Source organism: Chionomys nivalis, chromosome 15 (genome assembly GCF_950005125.1).
Source record: "Chionomys nivalis chromosome 15, mChiNiv1.1, whole genome shotgun sequence".
NCBI lineage: Eukaryota > Metazoa > Chordata > Mammalia > Rodentia > Cricetidae > Chionomys > Chionomys nivalis.
In genome coordinates, this window is record NC_080100.1 from 42,102,456 (window position 1) to 42,122,303 (window position 19,848).

Here is a 19,848-nt window from a genome sequence, read left to right on the forward strand (position 1 = left end):
TGTTTTCTTCATTTAAGAAAGTGTGAAGTTGCCAGGCAATGGTGGCGCACGCCTTTAATACCAGCGTTTGGGTGGCAGAGGCAGGTGGATCTCTGTGAGTTCAAGGCCAGCCTGATCTACAGAGTGAGCTCTAAGACTGTTTCACAGAGAAACACTGTCTCGGAAAACAAAAGAAAGAAAGAAAAAGAAAGTGTGAAGTATTTGTGCCCACTTTTGAAAAACTGCCACAGACTATGAAGTTGAAATTAATAATACCTGTCAGGATGGGTTTCTTGAAATAGAAACAGTGAAGCAGACTTACAGCCTTTGCCTTAGGGATCAGCTTAGACTGTGACTGCACCTTGCTTGCAAGTGATTTTGTTGATCATGCTCTGGGTACCTTTATGTCAATGTACGATCCAGATATTCTGTTTACAGCATCAAATGATTGGAATTAATAACATAGCCGTATGTTTGTTAATGTATAGCTCTGGCTTTCCTGGAACTCAATGTGTAGACTTAGCTGGCCTCAAACGCTGAGAGATCACCTTCCTCTGCATCCCAAGTGCTGGGATTAAAGGCATGCTTCACCACACCTGGCTCCTTTGTTTTGTCTTTAAGGGAGTTGAAAGATTCATATTTAGCCCTAAATGCACTCTTTAGGCAGGCCCTGGCACCTAGAGACCAAAAGACAAGGGTGACCTGTCAGGAATTGTTTAGTAAATGGCTACTCACATGTGCACATGCACGCACACATAGTGGCTGCTCTAAGAGCTCTGGTAAACAGCAATAATCTGTGTTCAGCAGCAGCTGCAGTTTATTACCTTTTAGCAGGTCCCTTCTTTTCTAATGTTCTGATTTGTTTATTGAGTGGGAAACAATTCTAACTGATCAAAAAAGTCTACTTCATGCTTTTATATTCAACATTGCCTCCTATTCTGTATTTTCAAAGAAAAATTGGTGGCTTAAAAAACTGTTTAATGGTGGCCAAGTGGTGGTGGCGCACGCCTTTAATCCCATCACTCAGGAGGCAGAGGTAGACGGATCTCTGTGAGTTGGAGGCCAGCCTGGTCTACAAGAACTAGTTCCAGAACAGACTCTAAAGCTACAGAGAAAGGCTGTCTTTTGGATGCTCACCTTACTAGACCTGGATGGAGGTGGGTGGTCCTTGGACTTCCCACAGGGCAGGGAACCCTGATTGCTCTTCGGGCTGACGAGGGAGGGGGACTTGATCGGAGGAGGGAAATGGGAGGCGGTGGCGGGGAGGAGGCAGAAATCTTTAATAAATAAATAAATTTAAAAAAATAAAAATAAAAAAAAGAATAAAAACCAAAATAAAGTTTAATGCAGTCAGGCATGGTGGCACATATGTTTAATCCCAGCACTTGGGAGGCAGAGGCAGGTGGCTTTGTGAATTCCAGGTCAGCCAGGGCTACACAGAGAAACCCTTCTCAAAAACATAAACAAATACCAATGCTTGGAAATTGCTTTGAAGAAAGGATAGGTAAGGCAGAAAGAGTGGGTCAGTGCTTTCTACCATACGTGAGTAGATTTGGGTTTGATTTCTACAATATTCTGTTCACACTCCCCACAAGAAAAAAATCTGTCTATTGAGCACCTGCTATGTGCCAGGCTCTGTTCCTAATACTTTACAGGTGCTATCCGTTAGCCCTCCAATAATCCTGTAAGTCTTGAATTGTCTGTGTATTTTCTTTGTTTCCGTTAGGAAAAGCAGATCCAGTTTAAACAGTATTTGTGTTGTTACAGATCTTTGCTTTTTTTTAAGCCCTTTAAAATGGCAATGATATGCAACTAATAATCCATGTGCTTAAATTTTATGAAAGAAAACTAAAAGCAATAGTAAGGAAAACTTGAATTTCAGAGGATTGCTGTTTTGGTTGTGTGGTCAGTGGTTATCAGAGCTGCTGCTCTTTGTGTGTGTGTGGGATTGTGTACTTGTGTGTATGTGTTACCATTAGAGGTCTCTGTCGATGTCTCCGTCTGTCGCTGTCCTGCTTATTTTTTGAGACAAGGTCTCACTGAACTTGAAACTCGCTGGCTAGCAAGTCTCCCAGTCCTCCTGTTTCTGGTGCTGAATTACAGGTATGTGCCACCCTGCCTGGCCTTTTACATGGGTCCTTGGGCCACAAATACTTTTTCCACTGAAAAATCTCCTCAGCCCTTGTCAGAACTTCTTATATAAGATTATTGGCTATATTAATTAGTCATTAACTAGGCATTGTGAAGTTTATTGTTTGACTACTATTAAAAGTGATACAGTTTAGAATGTGCATTATATATTAATGTTAAATTTTTCTTTCTTTTTGGTAATTATTTTCTTACCTAAATTTCAGATTTTAACTACTTGTATAAATTTTTACATTCAGTTTTAAATTACTGGGACAGTAGTAATGATAGCAAGCTAGAGGAGAAAGTGGTTTTTCAATAAGTTTCTTAAATGCTTTTTTATTTTTCTGACACACCTCAACCCTAGCAAGATGGCTTATCTTTCAGTTTTGGCAGACTTTGTTATTTTTTAAAAAAATCTTTATGGAGGGGCAGAAAGGATGAGCCAGAGGCACAATAGAGGATCTGATGCAAAAGATTTTAGTTGCTAAGAGAGAAGATATTTGAACATCTAATGAAACCCATCACTTTGTATACTAACTTGAAGAATTAGAAAGCATTTAAAGTATGTCAAATAAATTTCTCATGAAATTTTAGATGACGGTTTTGTCAGTGATAAAATTTATGGTTCATAATTTGTTCTGTACTAAAATCAGGTAATAAAACATGCTTTTAAAAAGTGTTAATTTTTTTTAATTAATTAATTTTTTTTTTTTTGGTTTTTCGAGACAGGGTTTCTCTGTGGTTTTGGAGCCTATCCTGGAACTAGCTCTTGTAGACCAGGCTAGCTCTTGTAGACCAGGCTGATCTCGAACTCACAGAGGGGGTTGGAGGAATGGCTCTGTGGCAAAGCACTTGTCTGTTTGGATTTGATCCCCAGAATCCCTTTAACTCCTCTCCCAATTATAAAAGAAATAAGCTAAGCTGGTAGTATAAGCAGATTTAAATGTCAGTTCTAAGGAGCCTGAGACTGGAATCAAGGTCTGAAAAACATTAAGAAGATAAAGTAACCAAACTAGTCTTAGAGAGATGTTCTCAGTGAATTGGGTACCCTTTCGCTTTATAGTTTGAACTGTCCTTTATTTCAGTTGCTGATTTTAGAAAATGACATGTTTTGTCTTTCAGGGAAAGGAGGCGACGGAGGAGCAGGAGTTCTTCCAGATCTCCAAGAACATCAAAGTCCATAAAGAGAAAGTCTTCTAGGTCTCCGTCTCCCAGGGGGTAGGTGGAAACATTTGGTGAAACAAAATGTGGGAAAGAATTCCTTCTTTAATCTGCGTTCAAGTTATGTTTTTGAGTGGCTGATCCATTTGTATTCTTAATTGATGTAAGATGTTAGTGTCTAAGACCATCGGCTTCCAGCCATGTGCTCATCCACTCAGTCCATGTAGGGACTGCTCCCGGCCTTTCCAGTTCTGTGTAGTTACAAGATGGAAAAGTGTGAAACAGGTGGGGACTGTACTTTTCTGCCACTCTTAATTGTAAGGTATATCTCCGTATGGTGAGAGAATGTCCCCTTTGCTTTTTATGATGTTGGGACTGGTTCTGTGGCAGTCCGGCTGACTTGAGTTCTATTTTCCTTCTGCCTTCTTCCCATTTGCTGTTTGCTTCAGCTTTTGTCTTTTTTTTTTTTGGTTTTTCGAGACAGGGTTTCTCTACTTTGGTGCCCGTCCCGGAACTAGCTCTTGTAGACCAGGCTGGCCTCGAACTCCCAGAGATCTGCCTGCTTCTGCCTCCCGAGTGCTGGGATTAAAGGCATGCGCCACCACTGCCCAGCTGTTTTTTTTTTTTTTTTTTTTTTTAAAGTTAGGCAAATGGATATTTTCCAACTTTTTATTTCTCCACACAAAGGATAGCATATCCTTGTATATTTGTGTGCTCAATGACTAGGCCTCATTGGTGTTTACATGTTAGACCAGACTAACTTTGAAACATGTCATGAACTGTCATGTCTGTTTTTGATTTTTGTCTTTTATTTTTTATTGTGTGTGATATACGTGGAGGGGCATGCCTGTGCCACAGCATGTGTGTGGAAGTTGAAGGACATCTTTGTGAAATTTGTTCTCTCCTACTTGAATGTGGGTTCCAGAAATCGGACACATGGTTCAGGTCACTGGACTCTAGGCTGTTACTCTGAGCCATTTCATCAACCCTTTCATGTGTTTGGAGGTAACTTTTGTATATGGTTAGAGGTAGGTTTTCAGCTTCATTCTTTAGCATATGAATTTCAAGTTTTCCTGGCACCATTGTTGAAAACATCCATTTACCCATCTTGGAAACCATTTGATCTGGTATGCAAGAGTTTATTCTAGGCTTTCCATAGACTCATATGTTTGTCCTTAGCTAGCACCATATTGTCAGTTAATGTAGTTTGTAGTCATTTTGAAATGAGAAATTGTGAGTCACCTAACCCTGTTTTATCCTTTGCTTTAAAAATATTTATATACTCTTTGATTTTATCTGTGTGTGCCTGAGTGTTTGTATGTTCACACATGTGCAGGAACCTGTGAAGGTGGGAAGAGAATGTCAGCTTCCCTGGCACTGGAGGTTGTGAGCCATGTGAGTGCTGGAAACCAAACAGGGCTCTTCTGAGAGCACCGAGTGCTCTCAACAACTCTGCTGTCTCTCCAGCCTCAACTTTGCTCTTCTTTAAAAGAACATTTTGGCTATATGGAGAGCCTTCAAGATGTCACATGAGTTTTAGGACAGGTTTTTCCTGTATCTGCTGCTAATGCTGTTAGTGGTTTTTGTAGGAATTGCATTGAGTCTGTATATTGTTTTTGCTGGTGTTCTTAATGGCATTCAAGTCTTCTGAGTTCTTTCATTACTGTGTTATGGTGGTTAGTATACAAATTGTTTTGTTTTTGTTATTTTTAGTTAAATTGATTGTATTTTCTTAAAATTTTTATTTGTAATCATATGTATGTGTGTGTCTGTGTATTTCTTCATGTGCACACAGTGCCTGCAGAGTCCCGAAGAGGATGGGGAGTTACAGGCAATCGTGAGCTGTCTGACTGGAGTTCCGGGGACTGAACTCCAGTCCTCCGGAAGAACAGTACTTAACTACTGAGCCACCTTTCTAGCCCTTGTATTTTATTGTTTATGTTGTTCCTTTGTATTGTTCCTTAGATTTTGAAGCCGTATATGAAGACACATAATACACACAAAAATGCTTTCTTTTGAAGACCTAAGGTTTTGCTTTGTAGTTTGTTTTTTTTTAATTTTTTGCTTTGTTTTGCCTGTAAGGTTTCTTGCAAACAAATTTACAGATTTTTTTGTTTGTTTTATGTATTTGGAGGTTTAGTTGTGACCAAAACTTCCTCTCACCTAGAATTCATCCAGATTTGCTTTCAGTATATAATCATTTCATTTAAAAATAAGTTGGGTCTCTAAACCCATTTGCTTGATTTCTTTTATGTAGAATGGCATGCGGATCCTACTTTATTACCATGCGAATGACTAGACAGTCGTCTTCCAAACCTCCTATGATAAAAAATGGTTTTTCCCCAGTGGCTTTAAATGTTACCTTTTTTAAGCTACTAATAGGGAACCGCTCATAGTTCTGTTTCAGAGCTATCTCAGCTAGATCAGGAGTACTTATGTTTCTCAAATAATATGCAGAATTTCCCCTCTATAATCTTAGGGGTTTGTGATTTTGTTTTTCAAGTAGTGTGGTGGTCTGTGTGTTTTAGGTTTGCTTTCGAATTGGTGGTTCTTGTTTCTAATAGTAGGGCAAGCGATGTAGTAGGTTACTTGAAATTCGAAGTTTTGCTAGTATCTATTCTCACACATCTGATTCTCCGTCCTTTTATTCTCTGTTAAACTTTTTTTTTTCCTATTTTGTGTGAATGTGTGAGTCAGAAGATAACCTAGGGACAGTTGAGTCTCTCCTATCTTGTAGGTCCCAGATCTCAAACTCAGGTTATTATGCTTGATGTCAACTAAGCCATCTCACAGGTCCCTTTTTATTCCCTCTTGAATGTTCATATATTGAGAATGTGCATAGGAAAGTGTTATATAATAGTATATTTAGAGAATTATAAAAAGAAAAACGTCTATAGGGTTAGAGATTCAGTGGAAGGGTTCCCTTACCAGGAAGAAAAACGTATGTGTTTAGTTCATATGCAACTTTTCCTCCATATTGTTGATTTGTGGTTGGGTGAATCTAGGGACAAGGAATCATTAGAGTGTAGACTGACTATAGTTTGTTTTTATCTCAACCTTCTTCTAGTAGAGAAAGTGTATCTTGAGCATTTAAAAAGTAGTAGGTTGACAGTACAAGTTGTATTTTATAGGAACATGTTGGTGGCTGTTGAGCAAAGGTGGAAAGAGGTCAGGTTGTAGGCCCATCTTTGTTACTTTCTCAATCCAGTTTATTATTATGCTTATTTACAATGCATTGTTTTGGATAGCCTGTGTTAGATAAAGGACTGTTTTCAAGAGTACAGTGGGTCTTTAAATTCTTGAAAGATAACTCCTATGTTTTCAACATAGCCGAAATAAGAAAGATAAAAAGAGAGAAAAAGAACGGGACCACATCAGTGACAGGAGAGAAAGAGAGCGTTCCACGTCTACAAAAAAGAGTTCTAATGACCGGGATGGGAAGGAGAAGGTGGAGAAGACCAACACAGCGGTTAAGGTGAGCTGCTCAGCCAGGGCCCAGGGCTCTGCTGCCTTACCTGTAGATTCCATTTCAGAGAGATGAGGACCTGCTAAAACATAAGCAGCTTAATCCCTTATTTGGAGAATCAGTAAGTAATGTACTGTGAGAAAATTGTAGAGAACTTCTGGGTAACAAGTGTATTAGATGTTTATGATACTGAGGTTGAATTTGTGTCTGATGCTATTTTTCTCAGCATATATTTGAGCAAATTTGATGAGACTTTGTTGTCATTGATTTTGTTGTAATATATAGTTAAACTTAGATTTGTTCACATAATAATTTGTTCACATAATTAGATTTGTTCAATTATGTAATATATAATTGAAAACTATATTCCTTTGCCAGTACAGAATTAAAACTCTCTAATTAAACTTTTTCTTGGAAATTGAAAGTACTTGCAAATTATGTCAGTTCTCTTTACTATCTTGTATAATTCTATTTGGAAATACAGGTTCTGGAATTGGCTTTGCTACTGATGGAGGGTTGTCATCTTTAGTGACATTGGCGTTATTTATTAAGCATGTATTCCTTGTTAGGTATTCTTTGTTCTCATGTAATTCTTCCTTAGGCCTCGGCGGAATTTGTACTGCTTTTGAAGGCTTTTCTAAGAGGAACGGTGGCTTCCTTTGTGCATGCTCACACTTATTTCTTGTAGTTTTTTGTGCGTGCTCACACTTATTTCTTGTAGTGTTTTGGAAAGCACTTTGGCTTTTGGGGGCTTTTATAAGGCTGTTTGTGAAGAGCTAGAATTTCTGTTTCCCTGTTGTATTCTGATTCTGTTACCATGAGTTGCCCATCTTTTGTTGGAAATAACTTACAAAGGGCAAATGGACACATGTTCTTTCATGGGTTTTTAATGAAAGAAAACAATACAGTTTTATTCACAAGAGAGAGTTGAATCATTTAGCCGTATATAATTACAGACAATTATTGTGCAAAATAGTGAACATGCACTTGATATTTGTTGTAGAAGGAACACAGTAAAGAGACAGATTCAAGTGTGAGCAAAGATGCTGACGAGAAGGACTCCCCAAGGATTGAGGAAGAAAACAAAGTGCAGCAGAATGGGAATTGCCAACCAAATGAAGAGAACAAAACCGACGTGGCGTAGGACTGCTCGCTGCGTCTCTCCCTCCACGGTGGGATCAAACCCAAAGCGTTCAGTTTGCAGCAAGGTGTACACGGGGAAGAAACCCACACATGGGAACTAGCAGCTCTTCGGCTATGAGGTGACATTGTGGACATCTTGTTACTGAGCATAGACATCATGGAAATAATCAGATGTTACCCGAGTGCACCATCTTCTGAAGTCTGCATTTCCGTGGTGGCTGGCACACTTGTCATGTGGTTCATTAGTGTTTGCCAAGAAGCATTGCAAATCAATTGAACATCAGAGGTCCAGAGTTGAACTATCCCTTAAGACTGGAGATGAACATTGGAGGCTCCTAAAGAAAATGCTAGTTATTGAATTTTGTATTGTTTTACTTTTTTAAAAAAAATTTTCAATATATACAGTTTGATGATGTGCTTGAAATTTGTGCAAATATATATACACACTCTTGTAAGTAAAGTGCAAAATATGTAAGGAGTTTTAACATTTACTTCACGGGACTTAACAGTGATTGTGGTAAATTCTCACTATTGTGTTTTCTTTTGCTCACTGTTTTGGACGTCAGTTTTTCTTTAAAACAGTTTTACAGATTAAAATTGCTTAAATAAGTGGATTAAAAACCAACTGACAATGCATGCTACTGTTCTCTTTGAGAAGAAGAGCAGCTCTGTCGAATACTAATAACAACGTGTTAGTGTTCGGTGTTTAGAACCATTGGGTCTGCCACAAAATGAGCATTTCTTCTTGAACTTTCTTGACATTTCCAAGCTCATGAATAATACTGCAGTGTGACTTGTCAACTGTAGGCGGCAAGATGCCCTTATAAAAAGGAGACTGAGTTTTCAAAATGGGCTATGGGAGCACAAGCTGAAGCTCTAGTGCCTTCTGCAATGTGTGGTGTACTGCTTTCTGGGATTTTATATGTGCTAGTCACGCTCAATTCGTATGGAGTCTAGATGGCTGTATTCTGTTCACAACCATTGGGAAGTGTGCGAGGGCTGTGTCAGAAGCTTTAAGAGAAGAAAGTCCTGTTTATAAGACTTGTGAAGTTTCAAACAACAGTGTAGTTTTGGGACCACCAGTTTTCTACTGTGATGATTGAAAAGGAAATACTTCAAATCAGAGGAAACTTATTAGTTGACTTAATTGGATGGCCTTAATATTACCTCGCAATCATTTTCTTCTAATGATACAGAAATTATACTTAAAGGAAGGACTAGGAGCATACAGAGGTTGGTTTTTGTTCAGTGATATGCTTATGCGAGTTTAAGACACACGGTCATCCACCGATCTTAGACTCCACTTTTCATGGACGGCATGGTATGCAAGTAGTAAAACGAAAACTGCTCATGTTTTCTGCAAAACTATAAATTCCGGTTAATGCACTATTCATTGTTACATTTTCAAAAAAACCAGAAACGCTTCATTCATAATCTTATTTTAAAATCAATTTTAATTTTATTTAATACAACCTAAACAATCAAATTACTCAGTTGCCTTACCTCATGGGAAGGGTTACTGTCACAGATTTAAAAAGTCAAGTAGCACTTTAGTTGCTTGGTTCCAACTTGAGTCTTGTTTTCATATTAATACTGTTGAAAGTATAATTTGAAGAATAGAAAAGCCCTTTCTGCAAGTCATAAAGCCTGGTTCGATTATGAAGCTGCTTAATCATCTTCAGGTGTTCAGATTACTGTGTGTATGTGTGTGTTTTCTTTTCTGTCACTGTGTACATTAAACTTTTGGAAAATGCTTTACTATGTAAAGTATAAATGGCCATTTTAATCGTTTAGCCACATACAGTTGGCTAGTAACAGCTTATTCTGATAGAGAAATGCTTGGGCACCTGTGGAAAGATTGTGAAGGAGTGTGTCTCGCTTCAACCGCTGTCTTATTTATGATATGTAAGTAGACTAGAGCAAATGTTTGAATCTTTGCTATTTTTAGGACCATTTCTCTAATAAAGTTCAGTATTTTAGAGGAGTCTTCAGTTTCATCCCGCTCTTGTTTTGCGTGGCACACAGAGCCTGGCCACGAGCAGCCTCGTGCACTGTCTAAAACAGCCCTTTAAATGAGGTTGAGTTGTCTTCCTGCTCTGCACTATTCAGACGTTTTCACGGTGGAAAATAGCATTATTCTACCACTAATTACTTTTTATGTAGGTATTTATTTTACTCAAGCAATCACTAACGTAGAAGAGGTTTACAAATTCAGAATAAGTAGGGTTACAAGAGAAAATTAAGTCAGAGGCTGTAGGATTGGTGTGTGTGTGTGTGTGTGTGTGTGTGTGTGAGAGAGAGAGAGAGAGAGAGAGGGAGGGAGGCAGGGAGGCAGCCACACATGTTCTTTTTTTTTTTATTATTCATTTGCTGTTTTCTACTAAAGTATTTTATTTCTTTCAAGAATATTGTCAACCATGTTGTGGTGGCGCACGCCTTTAATCCCAGCACTCTAGAGGCAGATGCAGGTGGATTTCTGAGTTTGAGACCAGCCTGGTCAACAGAGTGAGTTCCAGGACAGCCAGGGCTACACAGAAAATCCCTGCCTCAAAAAACAAACAAATATTGTCACTCAAGTTACTGTCAGGAAAACCTGAGATAAGAGAAGCTTCTCCCTCCCGACAGCAAGTGTGGTGGTTCCTCTTCTCTCTCTGGTCAGGGTCTGATACTGTGATGTCTTCATGTGTGCACTGACCTGGTGGCTTTACAGGTAGACCGCAACAGGTCCTTAACTTCTGTGACCATTGCCGTGATTGCCGTTTAATCTAGTTAATTTAGGCAGAAAAACACTATTCAGCCGGTAATCTCCCATGTTTAGAATTCTTTTCTGGACAGATTTAGTGTTTTTTATGTCTTTAACTTTATGTTAGAGGATTAAATTTTGGTATACTCAGTTACAAATAAAAACCAATGTTTATAATTGAGATGTTTATTTATTTTTGGCAGAGGGGCAAGAAAAGTTTCTCTTAGGATACTACTAATTCCTTTGTGTTGCTTTTATTTTCAGATTTTTAAAAAGACTCGACTTTTTATCTACACCTGTCTTAACCTATGAGAATATTTAACTTTAAGGGTTATCGAGCTCACTAGTAGGCTTTAAAATATTTCCCATTTATAGTGCATTACAGGTGGAGTGTGATTTCATTTCATGTTAGTTGAGTTAGCAGCTAGCATTAGTCTTTTGGAGAGATGCATTGGGTAAGGGCATATCTGGGCGTCATTGGAAAGAGGGTTTAACTGAGTGGGTTATGACAGGGTAATGCAGTGACTGTTCATTGTATATTTATATGTTTTCCCGTGTTTACTTACTAATAGTCAAATTATTTTTAAATTCCAAGTTTAGTGCTCTTCAAAAGGTTTCATCCTATTTCTGGAAATAGGAGTCTACTATAAATGTAACAAAATAAAACTTGTTTCCTACTTAATTTGTAGGTCAGCTTTTCAGTTCCTTTTGTTTCTTATTGTACAGTTAATGCTGTTTTCACCTGTGGCATGAATGATACATAATTAAAAGATTAGAAAATAAAGCTATTTGTGACTTCCGGCCCATAATCAGGTTAGAGTTAGTAATAGATCTTACAAACTAAGCTAAGATAATTTTGTAGTTTCTGGAATTGATTGTTTATAGTTGATTCTTTTTTTTTTTTTCCTTCTGGGTGTTGGGGATTAAAGCCAGGGCTTCAAAGTACTCTCTTGTCACTGAACTGCAGCCCAACTTATAACAATTTTTTAAACATAGATTTTTGGTCTTTAGCCCGATACTTAATTGTATAGGCAGCTAACACTTTAATTTGGAAAATTACCAGTTTGGGAGATAAGACATATAATTTCTAGGATCAAAATGGGGTAGCGGTTTCTGTATTCTTGATTCACCTTTGTTTGCTGACAGAGACATTTCTGACTAAGTTCAGATTCATGAAGCTCATACTCAGAGAATTGTAGGATTTTACTAGTAAACAGGACTAGTGGGCAGCACATGATTGAGGAATAACGCAGAGGACTGATTTCCATACAAGACTGAATATACTGTGTAACTGTATAGGCCAATTTAGTAGTTAAAAATACTCTGTTGGTCTAAGTAGTTTAATAGAACAGTGCTGTCGATCATCAGGGGAGAAGTTAATGTAAAGCGTAAAGATGCTGCCTAGATGTATCAGTGAGGAGGACTGCTTTTACATGGTACTAGTAAAAGAGTTATCAAAAGTTGCTGCTATCATGTTGCTATATTTTTAATAAAATGAAAATATTGAAGTTCACTGTTGTAGTAATTTCATGTTTGGGACAGATATTTGCATATTCACAGCTTGTTTTTATAACTGAAACGTGATTTTCTCTTCCAGGGTTGAGAAATGACCACCCAGACAGGTTTTCACATATCGGGCAACCCTGTCTTATGGTAACTATAATCGAGGCTTTCCATATCAAGCATTTGGTGGTAGTCTCAGTGATAGCTGCTCAGAGTCTCTTTTGTTCATGGCATCCGCTTCCTGGAGATTTTTATGTGGCAACAGATGCCACCATGTCTTAATAACAAGTGGAATGCTTTCTCTGATTTTGGGGAAATGCAGTTCTCCATGAGGCCAGTGAATTATGTGCTGAGGGTGGCCTTGGAAGTGAGATTAACCAGTTAGTCAAAATTGCCTCCTTAATAATAAATTAACTAGACCTGTGAAGAAGGTTCAGCAATAAGAGCATGTGCCAACAAGCCCTTAGACCAGAGTCATTCTCTAGTCTTGTTTGCCATGGTGTGTGTACAGCAAATGCAGTAGACTCCTAGCCATGTATTAGAATTTAGTGTGACCTTGTGGCTTGACTGGCCCATCCATGATGAGTGAGGCCCTTGTCTTAGCTGCCCTCTCAGATGAAACTAGGCCGTTTGGTTTTCCGGTGGGTTATAAGGCATATATGCAGGGGCTGGAGAAGCTTTTTCTGGGAACAGACGTAGGCTGCAGAATGTGGTTCTTTTTGTTTGACTTCATATAGGTACACCAAGTTGGAGTAGCCACTTCTGACAGACACTGGATCATAAGTATAATTATAGTATTATAATGTGGTTTTTATAATAGAACTTTTTTTTTAAACATTAGGAAAGCCAGCATAAATGCAAATGACTAGCTAGTTCTCTTTAGGGTATGCCCCTGTGTTTAATGTATTAGTCACAGTGTGCTCAGCTGGAGGTCCTAAGTGGAGTCACATAGGCATGGCCCTTCCTACTTCCTCCCCTAAGCTCCAGTCTCCAAGACTGGGTAGCGTACTAGTGACATCCGCTGTTCTTTCTACAAACTTTATGATCAGTATGTGCCTTGGCTCTTCAGTTCACCAGTACCACCATCCATTTTAATTCTCAATTGCCACATTGATTTTTGAATTGACATGACCCTCATTTACCTTTGCTAAGTCTCTCAATTCTGGCTTCCTCTGAAAGGCCCTTGTTACTGTTGTTTTGAGACCGAGTCTTGTGTAGTCTGTCTGAACTTGAACTCTTGGGCTGTCAGACCTCACCACTGCCCAGTCCACCCTCCCCGCAAATATCTCAACATGCCTTTTATCAGAAATGATTGTAGATACATGGGATAATTCCTCTGGCAGATAATTACAGTATTGAAGTTAAGTCCTTTTAATTTATTTCTGTAGAGTCCTAATTGGTCTGACCCCGAGTTATTTCAGTGTATGTTGTCACTTAATTAACCGTTAAACTGGCAAGGCTTTCTCATTTTGATAAAAAGGGTTGTGCTAATCTAATTGCTTAAGTTAAGTGTTCCTTCATCTTTAATTTTCTGAGAGGATTTGTATTTTATTGTTAAGTGTAATTCCCCAGTGAAGCTATTTGAGCCTGAAATATTATTTACAATCCGTTGGTGTGTCTGTGTGTGTAGGTTGGAGGACAACCTACACTTGAGGAACTCTGTTCTTTCACTACATGGGTCCTGGGAATTAAACTTAGGTTCCCAGGTGCCTTTATAAGCTGACCCATCTCACAATGAATTTTTTTAAATTAATTAATTTATATATTTTACTGAAAATTCAGTATTAACAAGCAGGCTTATGGTTACTTGTATTTTAAAATAAGCTGTTGTGTGATTCTTTTTAAATTGATTATTTTTGTGAAATTGTTCATATTTTCTTTAAACATGTATGATCTGTCCAGGGGTCCTCATTGTTAAGCTTTTTATTTGGATCAGTTTAGTAGGACACTTGTCAGTTCTTTTTCCTCAAGTCATATTGTTTAAATTGTCTTTCTGTAGTTTTGTATGTTACAGGTTTAGGTGTTTTGTTATTTTTATCTTTATTTTATCCCCCTGAAGTATGAATTGGAGCCCTTGACTTGAGACCATTTCTATACAGACATTTCAATGCCCTGCATCTGCACAAATCTCAATATATTGTTTCTTTGTTGTCATCAATTCAAAACACTCAGAATTTCCATGGGTTTTGTTTTTAACTCCTGAGTTATTTAAATCTGTGTTATTTACTGTCAAAATATTTGGAAAATCCCAAAGATTTTTCTTTTCTTTTTTTAAAAAGTCTATCTTAATTCCGTTGTAGTTAGGAAACATTTGTATGATTTTATTCCTAATTATTTTTGTTTAATGGTCCGTAAATTCCATTTGGTAAGCGCTCTTGTGTACTTGTTATAAAAATGTAACTTGTAACTTCTGTTCTTTTATATTCTTGTTAATTTTGTTTGCTTTCTGTCAGTGAGAGGTCTTAGTTTTATTTTTGTTTTATATGTTTTGAAGTTCTGCTATTTGGCTCATAAATGGTTAGTACTGTCAAATAATTCATATTAACTTGACCTTTTCATCATTATTAAGTTGCCTTTCTTGTTCCTAAGAATGTTCTTTGCTTTGAAATCTTTCCCTGATACTAATAGCTCAAAAATTTGTGAGGATTTTTTGCATTTGTGTAATATCTTTTACCATTATTTTACTTCAATTTTTTAGCATACTACTATTGAAATTATTCACCTATGAGAAGTGTATAGGTCCGTCCTTCCTTCCTTCCTTCCTTCCTTCCTTCCTTCCTTCCTTCCTTCCTTCCTTCCTTCCTTCCTTCCTTCCTTCCTCCCTCCCTCCCTCCCTCCCTCCCTCCCTCCCTCCCTCCCTCCCTCCCTATTTCCCTTTCTTTCTCTCTCTTTCTTTCTTTTTTTCTTTCCGTCTGTTTGTCTGTCTGTCTTTCTCTGGGTCTTGCACAGGCATGGCAATGCATGGTAGTATATACCCTAAGTCCCAGTATTTGGGAGTCAGGCAAGTGGATTGAACTTCAGGACAGCCAGGGTAGTTACGCAGAGAAAGCCAAAAGCAAATAAAACAAAAACAAAACACAAGGTGGATCTTACCTCTCTTTCTTTTCAAGTTACAGTGTGGTGTTTCTGAGATTAACAAGGCTGATGCAGGTGTGACTTCTTACTAGTGTGTGAACAATGGGATGTGTACTCAGTAGCTCCAGTACCCCGCAGTGCACTCTTAGAGAAGAAGCTGGTGCACGGCCTGTCCTGCACCATAATGGTCAACAGACACATACTTGTAGTTTTTGTCTTTCATTGTTTGTTTGCCATATTGGGGATTGAACATTGAACACTGGTGCATACGGGGTAAGCACTCTATCACTGAACTACATCCTGAGCCCATGATTATAGTTTCTTATCTGCTATTAACTTTACCTAGTATACTTTAAAACTAACAACTGAAACCTCAGATTCTTTGTTGTGCAATCCCAGCTCAAATTTATATTTCCTTTATATCTTTACAGGCTTAAATGTGAAATACCGTAACATGTAATTTATTATATTGGGTATTGGGTATTTTTGTGCCTTGTGGATACTCTTGAGTAGGAGTGTGTATGTGTGTGTTTTCCCGAGGCACCTAAGTTCCTCAGGGACTTTCAAAGTGTAGATTTTAACGTTTTGTTAAGGATGCCTTGATTGGCCTTTTCTCTAGGGCTCATTTTACCCCACTACTAAGGCAGAAACTCTTCAAGCACCTGCTGTTCTGGGAATTGTCTTCCTTGCCCCCCACCCTCCACCCCCCCACGCTCTCTCAGGATTATGATTGTCAGCCCTGTTCCATCTCTGGGGAGACTGATTGTTCAGAGGATTTTTTCATGGGGGAGGGGCGTGCAGAAGTTAACTTCAAGTATGGTTCTTCAGGAGACAAGGCCTCTCCCTGGAACTTGGCATTTGCTGGATCAGCTATGGTGACTGCCAGCGAGCCCTAGGGGTGCCTGCCTCCCCAGTGTTGGTATTACCGAAGCACACCACCATGCCATGTTTTTCCAGGGGAACACTGGGGATCGAACTCAGGGCCTCATGTTTGGACTGCACCTAACTAACTGACTAAGCCTTCTTTCTCTCAATCTTGGGCCTTGGCTAGTAGCTTGATGGTTCCTCAGTTGGCAACACAATGGCCCTGTGGTGGCCTGCAGATCTTCAGAGCTGCTTCTATGCAGACCTTTCCTCCACATTCTGGCTTATAATCTCTGACCAACTTGACCCCAGTGGACCTTTTAACTTCATCTCCTTAACACAGACGAATAGGTTGGGCCTGGGTTTCCCTCCCTTGCTTTAGTTGTAACCTTTCTACCTTGTTTGTTGACAACATGCTCACTGACTTGCAATGTCTGACATTCAGTTTCTGATTATCTTCTATCTTTCTGACTACCTGCCTATTGAGCTATTATGTCTCAATGATTGTATATGTTTTTTTCTATATCAAATATAATGGTACATGTAGTTTATAATTCTTGTTACTCTTATTTTAGCCATAAGTAGAAATCTGCTGTCATAATTTTTAGTCTATGGTTTTAGGCTGTATGCTGTGTGTGTGTCTATATATATATCGGTATATATATATATATATATATATATATATATATATATATATATATATATAGGCAGGCTTGTGTATGGTATATGTGTGGTGTGCAGGTGCATGCCTTTTCAAGTGCTTGCAGAGTCCAGAGCAAGATGGCAGATGTCTTCCTCTCTTGCTCCCAGTCTTACTGCTTCCAAGACAGGGTTTCTCACTGAACCAGAAGCTCACTAACCAGTGATTAGCCAGCCAGTGAGCTCTCTGAATCCACCCCTCTTTGCTTTTCAGTGTTGGGGTACAGACATGTGCGGCCATAGCTGGCTGCTGAGGAGGATTTGAACTCGTGTCCTCATACTTACAGAGCAAGCAGTGCCACCCTCTGAGCCACGTCCCCTCCGAGCTGCACACTATTTTGTTTTTGTTTGTCAAAAAATTACTTCACACACACAAATTAGGTGGGTGTGGAGGTGCATCTGTGACTCCAGCACTCAGGAAGTTAAAGCAGGAGAATTGCTCTGAGTTCAAGGCCAGTTTGTGCCCAAAGCAAGTAGCGAGTTAGTGCTGCATAGCACAGCCCTGTCTAAAAACAGATAGCAGCAACAAAAAAGGACTGTGCAGGCATATTGCCAAATACCCTTGGAAAGGGTCAGAACGTGCAGGTTTAACTATGGAGGCTTCATAGTGAATCCTTCCCAGGCCAGAAGAGGAGGAGCAGGTGTTAGCAGGGTTGATGCCTCCGCCCAGCCTCTTGACCATCTTGACCTTGCGGTGTGAAGAAGTAGGCTTTATAAGGCTTGCTTTCTGGGCAGATGATAAAAACTCTTTCTTAAAGATTCCAGGAATCTGGCTCAGCCAGAGGTTGATCCCTTTGCCAGGGTTGGATTCCAGGTGGCTCAGGAGCTTATGTAGATAGACAGACACTCTTGATACAAGGTATGAAATTGCAGATGTTGAATGGATATTAAACTAATGATGGGACAGGCTGTGAACTACTTAAGCTGAACAGTTTGAACTCTAACCAATGACTTAGATGGGCTTACCGTAAAGTATTGTTTGTTTGCATTAGAATTGTGTGTGTGTATATATAAAAATATGTTTGCGATATATGTGAATACATGGCAGAGGGGTGTGATTGCACTAGTATACACATGTAGAGTTGAAGGAGAGATGCCAGGTGTCTGCTCTCTATCTCCCTCCCTTGGGACAGAGTCTCTGTAGGAGAGCCTGGCTGTCTTATTGTCTCCACCTGCCCCTCCCAGCAGGGACTTTCGTTTTGGTCTTTGTTTCTTTGTTTTGTTTTTTTTTTTTGAGACAGGATTTCTCTGTGTAGCCTTGGCTATCTTGGAACTTTCTTTTTTTTTTTTTCCTTCAAAATAGGGTTTCTCTGTGTAACAACTCTGGCTGTCCTGGAACTAGCTCTTGTAGACCAGGCTGACCTCGAACTTACAAAGATCCTCCTGCCTCTACCTCCCAAGTTCTGCCATTAAAGGTGTGCACCGCCACTGCCCGGCTATCAGGAACTTTAATGTGGGTTCCGAGGGTTGGAAATCAGGCCCTCACAGTTGTGCACCGAGCGTTCTTATTTTGCAAGCCGTCTATCCAGTGTAGTTCACTAGATAGAATTCGATACAGCTAGTCTGTTTGGCCTTAAAGTACCCTAAAATCATGCATTTGTAAGGTATTCACTGAGTCTTAAGAATAGTGATAATAAGCCCGGTAGTGGCGCACGCCTTTAATCCCAGTATTCCAGAGGCAGAGACAGGCAGATCCCTGTGAGTTCGAGGTCAGTCTGGTCTATAGAGTAAATTCCAGGACAGCCAGGACTATTACACAGAGAGACCCTGTCTCAAAAAAACAAAATAGTGATGATAAATGAATAAATTAAGGGCAATAAAAATAAGTATATTTTTCCACAAAAATATGTTCTTTTCCAGTCTTCTTGGAAGCAAAGGAAGAACCTGGTGGCTTCCCACGATCTGAAGCTGATGACAGTAGGAACAAGGCTTCTGCTAGTCTCTGTCATCCTGTGCAGTCAGGAAGTGGTGCTGCCTTTGGGTGTGCGGATTCTGTGGTGTGAGGTGTAGCAGGTGGAGCTCAGCTTCACCTGTCTCCTGTATTATGCAGTGTGCAATGTGCAGACTTGAACAGATATGCCACTGAGGAATAAACTCTTTGGGCAACAGTATTTTAGGGCAGGAGAGGATCATGGGAATGGCCCCACTCTTCACTTCCTACTCTTTCCAGGTGAGGAGGAAGTGAGTGCCGTGTCTCACTACCAGCTAAGGAGCAGATCCTGAGTAGGACTCAAAAATACAGATTTGTGTTTCACCTAAGACCCACTGTTTGCCACTCTAATAAATTAAAATTTGGATACATTTTCTTTCAAAGTGCTGCTTAGCTTAAAAACCTTTGCAAAAATTACTCAAAATGTAGGTTCTCTGGTGCCACATTCCAGGGCTTGCAAACATCACTGATAGCATTTTAAAAAGACAATCTTCAAGGAAGCCAGGGCTGCTGCTTCTTCCATTAATCTTGGTGAATCAAGGGAGATGTCTGAGTTAATGCAATTTATGGTCAAAGATGTCCTGAAAGGCTGACATAACTTTATCACCGGCATATTTAGACTTTGACTTTTAAAAGCATTACAGACACTAAAATAAACAATGAGAACATATTCTAGCATTGCTGTAATGTGATTTTTTTTTTTCTAATCCCAGATGAGGTAGCAGAAGTTTAATGAGCACTTTCATTGCTTGATGAAACAAATGGGTCTGATGTTTGCTCTCAGGATTGGGTGATGTTGGCTCAGATGGAGCGTGGCAGTTTTGTTTTGATTACTTTGCCTTCACAGACTAAGACCTACTTTAGAGGTGTCCCGATTCCCTGGGTCCTGTACTGTGTTCCAGTCTACTCTCCAACAATTCATAAATCACAAGTCTTAGAGGTAGATTTTGAGATATTTCCCTCTTCTCATGTTACCCAAGTAGTGGACAACAGGACTGCAGGAGCAAAGCACCATGGAGGAGAGGGTTTAAACTGACCAAAATTTCCTTTCCCCAGTCCAAGTGAGGGGTCAGAAGTCAAAGTTCATCAGGGGCCCGCACTCGCTGTAGACTTTCAGTGTTTTTTGCAGTCCTGCACTTCTTGGCTCCTGAGTGC

At 39.3% G+C, this 19,848-nt stretch overlaps 1 protein-coding gene across 3 annotated transcripts in view; it reads left to right on the top strand.

The window, feature by feature from the left end:
- Srek1 (splicing regulatory glutamic acid and lysine rich protein 1) overlaps positions 1–9,863 on the top strand; it is a 34,765-nt gene extending 24,902 nt beyond the window's left edge. For all 3 annotated transcript variants that reach the window (XM_057789450.1, XM_057789448.1, XM_057789451.1), the window contains 3 exons: positions 3,232–3,327; positions 6,601–6,745; positions 7,740–9,863. In XM_057789450.1, coding sequence (XP_057645433.1) covers positions 3,232–3,327; positions 6,601–6,745; positions 7,740–7,880 — 382 coding nt within the window. In that variant the 3' untranslated portion in view covers positions 7,881–9,863. The remainder of the gene's footprint in view (positions 1–3,231; positions 3,328–6,600; positions 6,746–7,739) is intronic.
- The last annotated feature ends 9,985 nt before the right edge of the window (positions 9,864–19,848 follow it).